The 17,190-nt window shown below is 39.2% G+C and overlaps 1 protein-coding gene across 2 annotated transcripts in view; it reads left to right on the top strand.

Annotated features, from left to right (window-relative positions):
• LOC138764115 (receptor-type tyrosine-protein phosphatase gamma-like) overlaps window positions 1-17,190 on the top strand; it is a 735,396-nt gene that overhangs the window by 613,617 nt on the left and 104,589 nt on the right. For both annotated transcript variants that reach the window (XM_069939515.1, XM_069939516.1), the window contains 2 exons: window positions 1,189-1,297; window positions 9,913-9,962. In XM_069939515.1, coding sequence (XP_069795616.1) covers window positions 1,189-1,297; window positions 9,913-9,962 — 159 coding nt within the window. The remainder of the gene's footprint in view (window positions 1-1,188; window positions 1,298-9,912; window positions 9,963-17,190) is intronic.

The raw sequence follows: 17,190 nt of genomic DNA, 5'->3' as shown, positions 1-17,190 counted from the left end.
GTTTAAAGTAAGTCAAAATAAGATTTTAAATAAAGGAACTTGCCTTGCTCTTTGCCTTACAACTACAGCTTTACATTCCCCATTGCAGTCAGTTAAGTGTTGAATCATATGATGTCCTACAACACAAATGCTGGCATCTCTGTAGGCATCATCCTCCATTAAGGTTGGGGCTTCTGACAGTGCAAATGCAGTTGTCTGGAACTGCAGCCTAACTGCCATTGTTTCTATTCATTGGCCAATAAAGTCTGGTCCATAATATATTTCAAGTGGTTGACCTATCTCCTTGTTCCAACAGTCAATTAAGCATGCAATTTAAACCTAGATCAGCAAGATTGATTCATTTTGTCCTTGAGGACAATGATTGGCAATATGGTTATTTTCCCCTCTCTATTTTCTCATTGTTAGCTCCTTTCTCTATGTCTCTTCCTTTCATTACTGGAATGCACAAAAGGAATTGAAGGATGCTCAATCATCCTGAGATAGTCTGCATGAAGCGTCCAAATGTTAGATGGTCAGCTCTGAGAATAAATTTTAAAGACAATTTTTTTTAAAAATATTGAAGTTATTTTAGGACTCATCTTCTATTAATTTTGTAAATTCTCCTGTCTTCTGCTTTCATTTCCCGTAACTTTAGAGCGTAATTGAAAGGAACATTATTGAGGGTGATCATTGAAGGGCATTTAAAGAATGGTGCAGTCGTGCTTATTAACAAGGGGAGTTGTGCAGTTTTCAATTACATATCAAAGAGTAAGACTGAATTTGGCAACCCGCTGCAAAATTATTGGCAAATATCACCAGACTTTGAGTTCAGAGTTGGCATGGTACATTAACAATGCTGATATAGTTTTGGATGTTTCATACAGACTATCTTGCTAATTGCTGTCCAGGGAATTCGTCATTAGCTAACATGCCAAATGGCTGTCATGCTCCAATATGTGAAGTATAGACACCATAATATGTAAAAAACAAAAAAAAATCTTGCAGGATGGGGCACCCTTCAAAAAACTTGAACTTGTGTTGGCACTTTGCCTAACACCATTCAAATTCAGTGCATTTTATAAAACCAGATGTCATTGCATACTATTTACTACATAATCATAATATGCCTGTATTGTGTAGTTATAATTACACCTGCAATTTATTGACTTAACATAATAAGTAATTTGCTTGTTTGTATTTCTAACACAGGAAGCAATAATCAATCATGTTTCCCTGGATAAACTCTACCTGTTTCGTGTTCAAGCTGTATGTCAGAATGATCTACGAAGTGATTTTAGCCAGACAATGCTATTTCAAGGTGAGCCAAAATGGAACCAAAAAATAGTTGCATGTTAACGTTTGGATTTATTTAAACGTAATAAGAAGGCAAGTTCTGGTCATCAACAGCTTGAGGTGAACGTAAACACAAGTTCTTACTTGGCTTTTCCTCTTCCTTTCCATTATGGGTCTTTCCATTGCCTTGTAATTTTCCATCATATACAGTACTGACAGGATTGAATACATCTGGTTAATTGAAAGTGTAAAAAAGGCTTGTAATAGATTTTAAAGTTTGTACTGTAATTCAGTTTAGTGAGATAAAGCTTTTGAATCAATTTGCTCAATTCATATGATAGTTAAACAGGTATGTTAAAGGAAGTAGATACATGATCCTAGCAAGTATAATTTTACCCCACCACATTGCACCAATTGGCTGGCAGGTATGTACCTTGGTGAATTCCTTGACTTCTTCTTAACAGCCCTGTATATTCCCACACTGATGGGCATTGGAGATGGTCCTCTGCCGCTCAGCAGGTCACAGTTTTCTGCTGAAATGTGTATGTCCTTGAAGCTAAAGTTCTGTGGTATATGACCCTCATTTGGTCTATTTCTTACATTTTAATTTTGGAGCCACAGGCCAGAAAAATATCCAAAGTTCTTGTATTAACGCTTGAATAAAAACATTGTAATCAATTCTCCTCGCTTTTACCATTTATTCATTTTGCACTCCAACTTGCATCAAAAAGGTATCCAAAACATTTCTATATTCATTCGTCACCTGATTCTTCTGCACATCTTTACCCCCTACCAAGCTGCAGGCCACTTGAGGTGTTTTACTAGGTACCATGTACTATCTCTTTTCTCCTTTGAACTCTTTTGAATCTTTGGTTACAGCTTGTCCATTTTACATTTCTTGAGTGCATGCGCGAAGGAAGATTCGTTACAAATGTTAAGGTGTAGTTGGGTAAGTGAGTCAGAATAGATAGAGTATTTGCATTATTTGTAGCTGGAAATCACAAAAGGGCTTGGATTGAAGGAAAATTGAATGTGAGGCAGACATTGCAACCACAGGAGGTTTCACTTGAATAATATAGTTATGATATTGAATCTGTGTCTGAATTGCAAGCTGTGAATTATGGATATGAAACTTGTAACAATACTGAGTGTTACTGTTGAGCATGTAATCCTAGTTGATAAAGATTGTTGGTAAGTGAGCCATGGCACTGGTAAATTAGCAATGTTTAACACTTAGTTCAGTCACAAGGATCTGGCATTTAAAGATGTGTTTCTGTCCTGACTATGTGTGGTGCAGGATCCTCAGATCCTCAGGGCTTGGCTCTTTTTATTGATCTCCCACATTACCCATTCCAACCACTTTTTGAATGTGGTCTGACTTTCCAATGGCAAGTCATCAGTGTTTACACCTAAATGCCTTCACTGCACCATTTTTCAATGGGTTGGGTCCACATCCTTCAAACTATTGACATCTGCTATAAACAGAGTTCACATCTGCAGGTCAGCGCAACCTTTTACCCATTGCACTTGTCCTTTTGCAGATCAGTGGGCTTTTTATTTGAAATGAGTGACATGGAAAATCTCATGGTATTTGTTTCAAAGGGAAATCCTCAAATGTATCCCTCTCCTGAGAATTATTGGAATATAACTGACCCAACATTATCTCTTCTCCCATTCTCTCTCCTATTATTTCCCATAATTTATGATGATGGGCTTTATTCTTGACAAATGCTAAGCTGAATAATGAAATAGTTGTCATGTCAAATGACCAAAATGTAGCTATCTGCTTCTTCCAGATGTATTATGTACTAATACAAAGCTGCGCTTGGATTCACATTGAGTTTTGTAAAGAGCAAATGGATGACATTGCTTCTAGATGGATGTATGCTGGGGAGCAATCCATCCAAAAGATGAGGAACGAATGAAATAAATTGAAATCAGATTCAAGTTGGTGTAGAACAAACTGCAATGTATTTAAACTCACAAGGTGACTCAGGAAGAAAGCAATTGTTCAGTGCAATACCGATGATGCCTGCCAAAGCATTACTTTAAAATTGTCATGTCTTCCGTCATAGGAGAATGCACAACGTGTGTGTCCAAATAACATAAAGCTTTATATGTGTTTCCAATTATGAAATCAGCATTCAAGGTACCTAACTGAGAAATGTGCTACTTCTACTGCTGTATAACGTTCCACCAATAATTGTCCATAGTTATCATGACTGTGAGTTGTTTGAAATCGATAACTCATCCACATGAGAAGATATTAACCCTCAAGGCTAGAAAAGTGAATAAAAAGGAATTAGAACATTTCAAATTTTATTTTTGTTCACAACTGGCCAATGTCTAGATCTTATTAATATGATAAGCAAAGGGAAAGAAATATTGTTACCATTCATGTGTTTAAGAAGTCACAATCTGGAAGTAGTATCTGTGGAGCCAGGCATAGGAGCAGCACTGTGGAGGCAAAGGGATAGGTGATGTTTTGGTTAGAGACCCTCTATTAGGATCTGCCACTTGCAATCATCCAGCAGTTTTTTTTTTTGCTCCAGACTACAACATCAGCAGTTCTATGTATTCAATAGAACATAGAACACTGCAGCACAGTACAGGCCCTTTTGCCCTTGATGTTCTGCTAACCCATATATTCCTTTTTTAAAAAGTACTAAACCCTCCCTACCCTGTAACCCTCTATTTTTCTTTCATCCATGTGCCAAAGAGTCTCTTAAATGGCCCTAATGTTTCAGCCTCCACCACCATCCCCAGCAAAGCATTCCAGGCATCCATAACTCTCTGTGTAAAAAATAATTACCCCTGACGACTCCCCTAAACTTCCCTCCCTTTATACAAAGGTTCTCTAGTGCTTGCTGTTCCTGATCTGGGAAACAGGTGCTGCCTTTCATAATCTTGTGGACCTCTATCAAGTCTCATCTTTCTATGCTCCAAAGAGAAAAATCCCAGCTCTGCTAACCTTAAGACATGCCCTCCAATCCAGGCAACATCCTGGTAAATCTCCTCTGCACTCTCTCCATAGCTTCCGCATCCTTCCTATAATGAGGTGACTAGAACTGAACACAATACTCAAGTGTGGTCTTACCAGAGATTTGTAGAGTTGCAACCTGTCCTCTCCGCTCCTGAACTCAATCCCTCTATTTATGAAGCCCAGTTTCCCATAGCCCTTCTTAACTATCCTATCAACCTGTGCAGTGACCTTGAGGGATACATGGATTTGGATCCCCAAGGTCCCTCTGCTCCTCCACACTTAAGTAACCTACCATTAACACTGTACTCATCCAAATGTATCACCTCACACTTATCTAGATTAAACTCCATTTGCCACTTTTCTGCCCAACTCTGCACAACTATATCATCTTGTAACCTTCTACAACCTTCAGGTCCATCCACAACTCTTCCAACTTTCATGTCATCCACAAACTTACTGACCCATTCTTCCACCTCTTCATCTAGATCATTTATAAAAAAAATCACAAAGACCAGGGGTCCATAAGAGATCCTTGCCACACTCCACTAGTTACCAACCTCTAGGCAGAATATTTTTTTTCCACTACTACTCTCTGCTTTCTTCCTGCGAGCCAATTTTTCATCCACACAGCCACGGTTCCACTAATCCCAATGTTTTCGGAATTTACAAACAGAAAGACCCCACAAGAGTATTAAGATGTGATGAGATAGTGCAGTCTGGTGAATTCTCCACTGATCAACAGGTTGCCTGAGTTTGTTGGTTGCTTGACTTTGGGGTACACCCTTTTAACCATGTGCCCACAGATGCAGTTTGTACTGAAAAATTAGTCCCCAGATGACCAGAGCGATCCTTTGTGACACAGGACCTTTGTGAGCATGATTGTCAGGTCCTGCCTTTGGGATCCCCTGAAGAATGATTTTGGTTTCCACAAATAATTAGAACCATTCAGGCATTATGCAAAATTAAATGACCTTTTTTTTAAGTTGAAATTATAGGGAATGCAGAGCTCAAAGACTTGCATTAGGAAAGGAATTGTCAGAGTAAGTAATAGTTCCAAAAAGTGATAAATCCACAGGAGCTGGGATTTTGGATTTTGAAGAAGGGCGATACAGTGGTTGTCACCACAAATTGGAAGACTGGAAGGTTTATCCCCATAATTTAAAAAAAGCAGGGAGAGAAAAAATAAATCAAGAGAGTAACCAGACACCCAGAATAGAGAAAATCCCAAAAGAAAATTGAGAGTCTACAAAATTAAACTTACATGATTTATGTTGGGTTTTCCCTACCATTTGCCAATAGAATAAAATGTTCATGTTCATTTGCTGCAGTGGGTGATGGTGCACACAATTCTGAATCAAGCCCACACAGACAAATACACATCTCTCACATTTCTAAATTCTGCCAAGTATATGCCTAGACTTCTTAATCTCCCCTTGTTTGACAAATCATAGGACTTGTGCTGCATTCGTTCTTTGCCTTTATATCCTCTCTTAGGTCAGAGATACGGCCTTTATTCAATGTTTCATTGGCGTTAGAAACAACTATTTTTGGACTCAAATCCTCTTATAATAAAGGCCATCTTCCTTCCCATAGCATACTATACTTGCAAGTTAACTTTCTGTGATTCAAATACAACCCAGGTACCTCTGAGCCTCGACATTTTTTGAAATATTCTCTCTTTGTACGTTTCGACGTAAATCAATGATTTCTCATTTTCCTCATCATATTCCACTTGAAATTGTCTTGCTCATGTAGGTCACCACTTAGAAATCTCCCCGAAGTACGTATCTCTACATCTTCCTCCCAATCCCAATTGTGCTTAGCTTGGATACTTGATCTCTCAACCAAAAGGTTGATAATGGATTGTGAACAGAGTCTCAGCACCATGCCTGTGGCATCCCTTCCAAACCAAGATTGATTTGATTATTTTTAGTTATTGAACCAACCCTTAGTCCATGCCAATATATTATCCCAGTACCTCACCCTCTAATTTTGATCAATAATCTTCCACATGATACTCTATCAAAAACCTTCTCAAAGACCTACTTTAAATGGATTGTTCTTGTCCATTGTGCAGGTTTCAACCTCAAAAAAACACGCACATACCTGTATTTTTCAAACTTTTTTTTTATTATTTTTTTATTTTTCACACTATAAACCATACTGATCAAGATACATACATTTTCCTTCTTAAATATATACAGTGTCGTTTTCTCCCCCTTCCCTCCTCCCCTCTCTCCCTCCCTACCTCCCCTCCCATCTATTTAAAGTTCAGAATATAAGATAAATTAAACTCGTCAAACAATGTTGTCACTCAATAAAAATAAACATTGATTTCCATTCATTAATCTATGTTGACTTTGTTAGAGTTGTGTATATGTCTGTATGGTCTTGATTCAGAATTGTGTGCACCTTCACCCACTGCAGCAAATGCACATGAACATTTTATTCTATTGGCAAATGGTAGGGAAAAACCAATATAAATCATGTAAGTTCAATTTTGTAGTTGTATCAGTGGTAGATGCTAACTTTCTAATAGCACCTCTATTTTACGTTGATTGATTTGCCATTTTACTCGGATGGTCCGTGAGGTTCAACCCAATTTGCCGCGGTTTGATTTAGAACAAGAATCTTTCCTTCCACTCTTTGGTCCTCTGCAGCACATTTCCTAATTGGAGTATTCTGCATAAGTGGTTTGTGCATTAGGATGTCTAGCCCTCAGCAACAAAATTGTATCCCATACATGGAGGTATATTTTGAGTGAGCATGAGGAGAATGGGGAGTAAGGAGAAAGGAGCACCAGATCAGGCAAGGGTTGGCACACTGAGATTTCCATGCGTTTGGAAGTAAAATAAAGACTTTGATTGAGTCAGTGATTCAATGGGCCATTTTCCAGCTGTTGAGTGGAATTTAAGATGCAGTCAGGGAACCCAGAGGACATCAGCAGCAAGAGGAGGGTGGGACTGAATGACAGCTATTCAAAAAGGAGGAAATACTGGGTTAGTTGGTGTAACTTTTCCTTGTATTTTAACCCTTAGGCTCCAGGTATTCTTTAGGTGTAGTCCAACGGGTCCAGGTGGCTGAAGGTACACAAGTCTCCTGCACTGGATGGACTACACCTTAGGGTCCTCAAAGAGGAAGCTGAGGAAATTGTGAATACATTAATAGTGATCTTCCAAGAATCGCTGGAGTCAGGAATGGTTCCAAAGGACTGGAAAATCATGAATGTCACTCCACTCTTTGAGAAGGAAGAGGGGAAAATGACAGGAAATTACAGCACAGTTAGCCTAACTTCACTGGTTGGCAAGAATCTAAAATGAAATGCCATAGTCTGTAGATGCTGGGATTTTTTGTCAAATCACAGAGATGCTGGAGAAGCTCAGGAGATCTCGCAGCGTCCATAGGAGGTAAAGTTACACTAACAACATTTCGGGCCTGAGCCCTTCTTCAAGGTATGAACAAAAAGGCATCTGTGTTAAAGGGGGAAGAATAAGATGGGGGGGTGGTGGGGAGTACAGCCAACAGATAAAAGGTGTTAATTGGATATGGTAAGAGGACAGGAGAGAGGAAAAGTGTGAATTGATTGTGGCTCTGTGAAAGGAGACAAAAGGAAAAGGGAAGAGTGAGAGAGGCAGAGGTAGAGGAAATGAGACATAGAGAAGGCTGCGGGGGGGGGGGTTCTAATGGAAAATGGAGGTCGATGCTTGGAGGTTGATGGTTGGAGGGTGCCCAGACATAATATGAGATGTTGTTCCTCCAGTTTGCAGGTGGCCTCAGTCTTTCAGTGCATGAGACCATGGACAGGCATGTCAGCAAGGGAATGGGGTTGGGAATTGAATTGGGTGGCCACTGGAAGATCCACACTATTGTGGCAGACGGAGATGAGGTGCTCAACACAAAGATCTCCCAGTCAGCATGTCGTCTCTCCGATGTAGAAGAGACCACAATGAGAGCACTGGATGACCCCTGCAGATTTACAAGTGAAATGTTGCTTCACTTGGAAGGAGCGTTTTGGGCCCTGAATGGAGCTGAGGGAGGTGGTGTGGGTACAAGTGGAGCATCTCCTGCAGTCACAAGGATAGATTCCAAGGTTGGGAGGGAGCAGTGGATGATGGACTTATGGAGATCATAGAGTCTAGAGTCCATTATTAAGGATGAGGTTTCAGGGTACTTGGAAGCACAAGATAAAAAAGACTGAAGTTAGCAGTTTCCTTCAGGGGAAATCTTGTCTGACAAATCTATTGGAATTCTTTGAGGAAGTAATGAGCAGGATAGACAAAGGAGAGTCAATGGATCTTGTATGCTTGAATGTTCAGAATGCATTTGATAAGGTGCCACACATGTGGGTGCTAAATAAGATTGGAGCCTGTGGTATTATGTGAAAGGTTAGCATGGACAGAACATTGACTGGTAGAAGCTAAAGAGTGGAAATAAAGGGGGCCTTTTCTGGCTGGATGCCAGTGACCAGTGGTGTTCCACAGCAGTATGTGTTAGATCTGCTACTTGTCACATTGTAGGTAAATAATTTAGATGACAAAATTAATGATTCTGTAGCCAACTTTGTGGATGATACAAAAATAGGTGGAGGGGAGAGTAGTGTGGTGGAAGTTGGGACTCTGCAGAGGACCCTGGATAGGTTAGAAGAGTGGGCAAAGAAGTGGCAGATGGAATACAGTGCAGGGAAGTGCATATTCATGCACTTTGGAAGAAGGAATAAAGAAGTAGATAGTTTTTTCAAGGGGGAGACTATTTGCAAAGGGACTTAGGAGTCTGAGAGCAGGATTCCTTAAAGGTTAACTTGAAGGTTGAGTTGATAGAAAATGCAACATTGGCATCCATTTTAAGAGGACTAGAATATAAAGGCAAAGATGTAATACTGAGAATTTACAAGGCATTAGTCAGACCATGTGGAGTATTGCAAGCAGTTTACCTAAGGAAGGATGTGCTGGCATTGGAGAGCATCCAGAGGAGGTTTAAGAGAATGAGAGGGTTAAGATATGAGGTGTTTGTTGGCTCTGGCCTGTACTTTCTGGAGTTTAGAACGATGAGGGGGAATCTCATTGAACATTCTGATTAGAGTCCATGTGAAGAATCTAGAACCTAAGTGCACATTTCAGAATGAAGCATGTCTCTTTAGAACAGAGTTGAGGGGCTTCTTCAATCAAAGGGTTGTGAATATGTGGAATTTGTTGCCACAGATGGCTGTGGAGATGGGTATATTTAGAGCGGATGTTGATAGGTTCTTGATTAGTATGGACATTTAATGATAGTAGGAAAATGGGTTGAAAAATGCATCAGATTTGAATGCGGAGCAGACTCAATAGGGTGAATAGATACTACCGCTCCCAAGCATTGTGGCATTATTACCAAAGTAGCCTTCCTAAAGTTAACCTTGCATCAGCTGTGATTTTATCTGGGCTTTGTGTAACTGAAGGTGCAAATTATTATTTTTTAATGTAATTATAAACAAGACTATGAAAAGTAATAGACAAACTATCTTTCTGAATCAAGTTCAAATTATGTTGTTGTGTTCACATCTTTGACCAGGTATGACTCACCTATTTTTGCTCTATTTCAATGAGGCTTCCTTTTTAACTTTTACATAATTTTGATTATTATGTTTTTATTTATATTAAAGTATTTTTGTTCCTCTGTAGCTAACACAACTAGAATATTTGAAGGAACCAGGATTATAAAAACAAGAATGGTAAGCATAGAAATTAATATTTTCTGCTTAAAAATCATATTTGTATGTTTCTTTTTTTAATACCGAATGACATCCAATCTCCCTGCAGTAAAATGGGAGGAAATTATGGTATCACTGTCTATCTTTGAACATTTGCTTCTTACACTAAATTTTCTTTTTTTAATCCAAACAGCAGCCAGCAGTGAAATTATTTAGTAAGCGTAATTTCATCATTATGTAATTATTCATTTTTTGGAAAAATAAAATAAAGATGGGAGCTCAGTGTGGATTGATACTGCCTTTGGGCATTGTAGACAGGGGCAGCAGAGTGGAACAATGACCCGTGTTCAATACGGGCCTCTGGACGTTTTCTCAAATAGATTTCCCTCCCAGTGCTCCACTTTCCTTCCACACCCCTAAGACATGGGCATTGGCCACTGTAACTTGCCTTTGGTGTGTGCACGAGCAGCAGAATTTGGGGGAGTTGATATGAATGTGAAAAGAATAGGGTGGCACGGTTGGCATAGCAATTAGCGCAACGCCAGCAATCAGGACCAGACCAGGGTTCGAAACCCCTGCTATCTGTAAGGAGTTAATACGTTCTTCCTGTGTCTGTGTGCGTTTTCTCTGGGGGCTCTGGTTTCCTCCCACCATTTAAAAAGTACCAGTGGTGTAGGGTGTAAATTGGGCAGCATGGACCCATGGGCCGAAATGGCCTGTTACTGTGCTGTATGTCTAAAAGAAAATATGTTACAGAAAAAAATTAGTGGGGAATAGGCTTGCTCTGCAACCTGACAGAGACCAGCAGCAATAGAAATTCACCAAGACAGTGTTGTTTTCTTTTTTATTTATTAATAACTATTAATAATATAACACATTACTTAAATCAAACCCAACAATGTGCGTGCGTGCGTGCGTGCGTGATTCCCAAATCATTACAGCTTAGACACAATTCTGGAAAGTCATTCCAAAGTTCAGTCTTACAAGTCCATTGTCGAAACGCAGACTTTTAAACTGTTGCCCAGAGGTAATCACGAAGACGAAGGAGATGGGAGAGACTGAGTGATCAGATTGCTGAAAACTCACGAATCCTTGTTCAGTTTCTTGCTGAGAAATATCCTTAAGGACAAACGGTTGCATAGGTGAAACAAAATGTGTGACTTCCATGATGCTTCCACAACCCAGGTACGGTGGGGTTCAATAATTCCCCTGACAAAGGAGAATCAACCAAATTGTCCATTTCACACAGAGTCACTCCACTTTAGTGTTCCATGAGATGGCTGGTGGTCAATAATGAATACTGTTTCCTTCAGTCTCTCTCTGGATAAAGAAACAAATGTTCTTTCTCTTCCTCCAGAGTATCAACTTTGGGTATAGTCTGTACTAGGTAAAGCCACCCAGTCTCTCCACAGCTGTGAATGTTTGCAGCCAGTACTAGCCCTTAAAGTGATACACAAAATTAAATGGGAGTTCGTAATAACTGAAATGGCTTCCTTCTATGCCATAAGGAAATGTGGATTATGGGCAGTATTATAACAATATAAACTAGTAGAGCAGATGAATATGTAGTCTAATTTAGACATAAAACACAGTAACAAGCCCATGCTGTCCAAATACCCCAATTATCTGAAAATCCCTGAAGGGTGGGAGAAAACTGGAGTACCCAGAGGAAGCCCACGCAACACAAGGAGAATGTACAAACTCCTTACTGTTAACATAGGATTCAAAACCGGGTCATTGGCATTGTAATACACTAACCGTGCTGCTGAGGTCTCCATTGTGCCAAGGCTTATCTGTCATCTCTGTTCCACTTACCTTGTGTATCATAGAGCCATCTCTAATCTGAGGTGGTATCAACAATAGTGCTGCAGTTAAAGAAAACTGAAAAATCAGACAGCCTGAAGAGACGTTCATAATGTGACTTTCTGTGGATGATAGAAGAAATACCATCCTTCAAGAGAGTCCCCCATGCAACTCCAACTCACTAATGTGGTTGATTCTCAGTTTGCTTCCTCAGTTCAAGGGCTGTTTGGGAATGATAATAAATGCTAACATTGTGGGCAACATGCACATCCTACTGAAGAACAAATGAACTATGAACTGCCAATGTTACCACACCGTGAAAATAGCACAGATTTAGTGAATTGGAGCTAACCTGAAGTTTCAAGCAGATTGAATTGAAAGCTGTTGTATGGTATAAACAATAATTATAATTAATGCATTTACATGACTTCAGAGAATTGAATGGTGTTGCTGTGTGTTTTTTTCCAACCTTACACATACAATTTTGTTTGCATGATATTTAAACTAGTGACTTTCAAAGGTATTGTTTGAGCTACCTTTTGTTATTATTGTTTATGTTGTAGTTTTTCTTGATGCAAGTTTTCATTAAGGCAATGCAATGTTGAAGGTAAAATTTTATTCCTTTTGAAACAGGCCTCATCAGCACAGCATGTCTATGCCAAAGGTGCCTTCCTGATCTAATCCAATTTGCCTGCATTTGGTCCATATCCCTCTGACCTTTTCCTGTCCAAATCTCTGTTCAATGCTATCATTGTACCTGCTTCTGCTACTTCCTTGGGCAGTTCGTTTCAGACCTCCACCATCCTCTATGTGGATAAAAACATGCTCCTCAGGTCCTTTCTCATCTAAAGCTATGCCCTCTAGCTTTATACTCCTTTACCCTTGGGAAAAGACAATAACAATCCACCTTATCTATGGCCCTCATAGTTTTATAAAACTCTGTAAGGATAAACCACCACCTCCTTCACTTTGGGGAACATGGTCCCAGCCTTTCCAGTTTCTGCTTTTAACTCAAGGCCTCCTGTCCAAATAACATCCTTGTGAATCTTTCTTGCACCCTCTCTAGCTTAATGACATAATTCCTTCTGTATGGTGATAATATTGTACGGTGATAATACTGTATGATATTCCAGGTGCAGTCTCAACAACGTTTTGTACAATTGTAGCATGATGTCTCAGGATAATACACATTTGATGAATACCATATGTTCCCTCAGCATCTTGTTCACCTATGTTACCACTTTCGAGGAACTATTTTCTTGTACCCTTGGGTACAAGGGTACCAATCCATGACATGCTACTGGTATTCTTCTACCAAGCCAGTTTAGTATCCAACATAAAACAGTACAGCACAGGAACAGGGCCCTTGGGTTGACGGGTTCACTCTGGGTTACATGTCAATTTGCATTCCTGATCAATCAACCAAGCTGGACCTTGTCCAGGCCTTGCTGAAGTCCATGTAAAAATAGACTACTGCCCTACCCTCATCAATTCTAAGTCGTCTCTTTTAAAAAATCAAGTTGATTAAATGTAATGAATAGAGATGAATTATGACACCGATTAGTATTTTCCAGTTTTTGCTATATTGGGAAATTCAGTGATAAACTTGCATGACAGAATCTTTTATTCTATTGAAAAAGTATCTTTGTGAGAGAATCAGGAGTAGAGCAGGCAGGCTTTTTGTGTTGAGAGATAATTTTCCACCTGGTTACGGTAAACAGTTCAATGTTCACCAACAGATGGCAGCAAAATATATTCATTCATGTTTGTTTATTTGTGAAAGGTACAAAGTTAATCTCCAAAAGTGACCCAATTTCAATAATTCAGTCATAGATAAATAATTTATTTTACATTTCTCCTTCACATTTCTGTCATGTGGCAGAGAATAGGCATTGTGTTAATAAAATGTGTTGGAATCTCAAAAATAACCTTACTTTAGTATGTTCTTTAGTCACGAGAATTAAGGAAGAGAAACAATGGGGAATGGTGAAGAAGAGTACAAGACACTTGTTTTGGGAGGTGGTGGGGAAATGTTAGGTGGTCGCTTAAATGGAGGCAGCAATGGTAAGGATATCGGTTTTAGAGAACTGAGTATTCTCAATTCGTCTCATACCAAGGTAATTCACACTTTTTTTTAAAACAAGATGCATCTTCTCAACACAGTACGTTTATGCTTTTCTATGCCTGATTTCCTTCCAAGTATTAGAGACCAACTTCTGCTGTAAGATTGTGTAATCTATAGGTGGTCACACAACAATAGCAAGTCAACTCTATCATTATTCACATGTATTTTGGCAACACCCAGATTTATCTCACTATCAAGTGCCTTGGTTCATACCCCTGTCTACAAGTCAGATCACTTCTCCAATCCAATGAACAGGATCAGCAGAAATTTTCTTTGTCCGCTATTGAAAAGACACAAGCCATTTTATTTCTATTAAAATCACTATTTCCCTTCCTTAGGTCTCAATTCCATCCTCTCCCAGTCAACTTCCCAAAACCAAATGAACTGTTTATGGCCTTGGGGTCATAAGTGAGCCAATACAGAGCCATACCATCACCAACTATTTCCACCTCTGCATTAACACCCAACTTTCTCAGTTCACACTGTTCTCTCCACCCTTCATTCCCGAGTTATTGGTCTATCTGTGGTGGATAATGCCATAACTTTAAAATCCTTAGTTCCTTACTTGGCCTTTCCCTTTCTATTTCTGTAACCTCCCCCAGTCTTGAAACCTTATCTGAGAATCCTGCACAGTGACAGTCCTCTTGATCCTCCAGAGTTTGAGATGTTCCACACTTAATCACTGCTATTTTCTACTATCAAGGCCATAACCTCTCTATTAATTCCATACATTATTTTGAGTCAACCTCTCTTTCATTCCATTAAGGTGTTTCTTAAAAACTATTTCCTTGACCAAACTTTTAGTGAAAAGTATCCCATTATTTTTCCTGATCTAGTATCCCATTTTCTGCTGGATAATACCTTTGTAAGAAAGTCTTACAAAGCTCTGCCATGTTAAAGGTGCAACATAAGTACAGGTTTTTCTTGCTGATATGGTAGAACATTTGGCATCAGAAATGTTCAAGAGAACACCAGCTACAGATGAAACTATGTGACAGGCACATTAAATTCAGAATGTCCACAGTGCAGTTATCATTGGAATTTGTTTTTAAAGAATGTTTCTTTCTCTGCAATATAGTCACTTATGAGCACATGAAAAGTAGTTAACCAGGAAATACTCAGCTGATCTGGTAGCATCTGTGGAGAGAAATAAAGTTACAGTTTCAGGATAATGACCTACCATCAAAACATAGAAAATAATTTAAAATACCAGATATAAACAGGGCAATGTTCTGTAATGCACAGATTGTTAACTTTGGATAAGATGTGCTTTCCAATTTTTTATGAGATGATCTTATAATTCAGGTTGGGTAGAAAAAATTTGGAAGTGAAAGATGAAAGTCTGCAAACACCATGACTGTAGTAAAAACACAGAAAAGCTGAAGGAACTCAGCAGGTCTCGCAGCATTGATAGGAAGTAAATATATATATAAAACCGCCGTTTTGGGCTTGAACCCTTATACCTTGAAGAATAAATTAGGCCTGAAATGTTGGTTTTATATCTTTACCTCCTATAAATGCTGCTGAGTTTCTCCAGCTTTAATGTATTTTTATAGAAAAATGCTATGAAAGCTATTTGGATATCAACAATGCCAATTAATGCAAATTACATAAAGAGTCTTAACTTAAAAAAAACTTTCTATCATATCTTTGAATTAATGGAACTACAAAAATAGTGTCTATACAGTACCTTTCTTCGTCAATGGAAAATTTCAAAAATATTTCCTTCTCCTTCTAGCTTATGCATAATTATTGAGGCAATTTTCTGACTGCAATCACTACAGAATTGCGTGAAAGGACCAAACTTACCTTCTACAGATCCATTGGTTTCAAGTAACTACAAGGTGCTGGTTGAATCCTAAATGGAAAATCATTCAGGCACATAAATGTTGGAAGGCCAGAAGAAGCCAACCCATAAAACAGCTGGGAATCGTTGACAGCTGGCTGAGGCACTTTGCTAGCTTAGACAGCGGAAAATCAGTCCATACTTTGAATACCCTTATCATTCAGAAACACACTATGTTACTAAAATGCAAATTTAAAAGAAATAGAATTTTAGAAGAAAACACAAAAAGTTAAAATCATCAAATGTTGGGGAAAAAAATCAATTCAAAAAACACCTGATGCTTGGAGACTGCCTTATAAATTTGTAGCCATTCCTCCCTGTTGCGTAGCATGGTCAGCGTAACGCCTTTACAGCGCCAGCGATCGGGACCAGGGTTCGAATCCTCCACTGTCTGTAAGGAGTTTGTAGGTTCTCCCTGTGCCTGTGTGGGTTTTCCCCAGGGGCTCTGGTTTCCTCCCACCGTACAAAACGTAACGAGGGTGTAGGTTAATTGGATGTAAATTGGGCGGCGCAGACTCATGGGCTGAAATGGCCCGTTAGCATGCTGTATGTCTAAATTTAAAATTTAAATTCAAATGAATGGAGTTTTTATTTTCTGTGCTAGATCTAATGTTGCTGGTTGAGTAGACATTTTCCCAAGTATCAATGATGGAGAATTGCCACAAAGTAGCAAACTGCTGCAGGACTTGGTGAGAAACCCAACGCACAAGCGTAGTTTAGAAATCCCTGGCAAATAGCAGCATCAAAGTCAGAGCTTCAGCGTTTGGACACTAGTCCTGAAGTTAGTGACAGTATGGGGAAAGATACCATCAGTTCCTTGTGAAACTACAACTAGCCACTAGATGGCTTGCAACAGTGGTTCAATTGTCTTTTGATTGAAATCTGAAATGTTCACCTTGCTGTGGAAGATTGGGGAGCATAGGTACAAGTTCTTTAATAGTTCACCTGTGCATCTATTACCTTTCCCTCCATTAATATAGCACCGACGAGCTGTTTTTCCCTGAAAGTGTTGCAATGGGCTGTCATTGTAGTAAGCAGTGCTGATGGGAACCACTGCTTAACCACCAGATACTCTTCAGTTCACCTCTGTATGTTGCATACATATTGATTTTCGGAATTGGAGACAAGCTGAAGGTCATTTACGACTACATTTCATCCTGTGCATAAATAACTGTTAAACCCAGCTTTGAGCCTTGTGACAGACCACACCGTGCATTGAGTAAAGGGGCAGGATCCACTTCACACCTGGCCCCTCTGCTTTATGCTAGAATGAATGAAATCACTCACTCTGAGTAAACATTAAGTCGAGGTAAGTGGTTTACTTTTTTTTAAAGAAGCACAAAAGCTGCAGATGCTTAAATCTTGAGCTTTTACTTTTTTTAAACTTAATTTCCAGGACTTTAAAGTATTTTAAATATTTTCTTTACCCATTGCAGCAGACTGTCAATAGGATTTTGGACCTTGGTGGACAGAAT

The sequence above is a fragment of the Narcine bancroftii genome, chromosome 5, assembly GCF_036971445.1.
Source record: "Narcine bancroftii isolate sNarBan1 chromosome 5, sNarBan1.hap1, whole genome shotgun sequence".
NCBI classification, from domain to species: Eukaryota; Metazoa; Chordata; class Chondrichthyes; order Torpediniformes; family Narcinidae; genus Narcine; species Narcine bancroftii.
The sequence above is the reverse complement of the archived record's forward strand: the minus strand, read 5'-3'. Positions and strand labels throughout refer to the sequence as shown.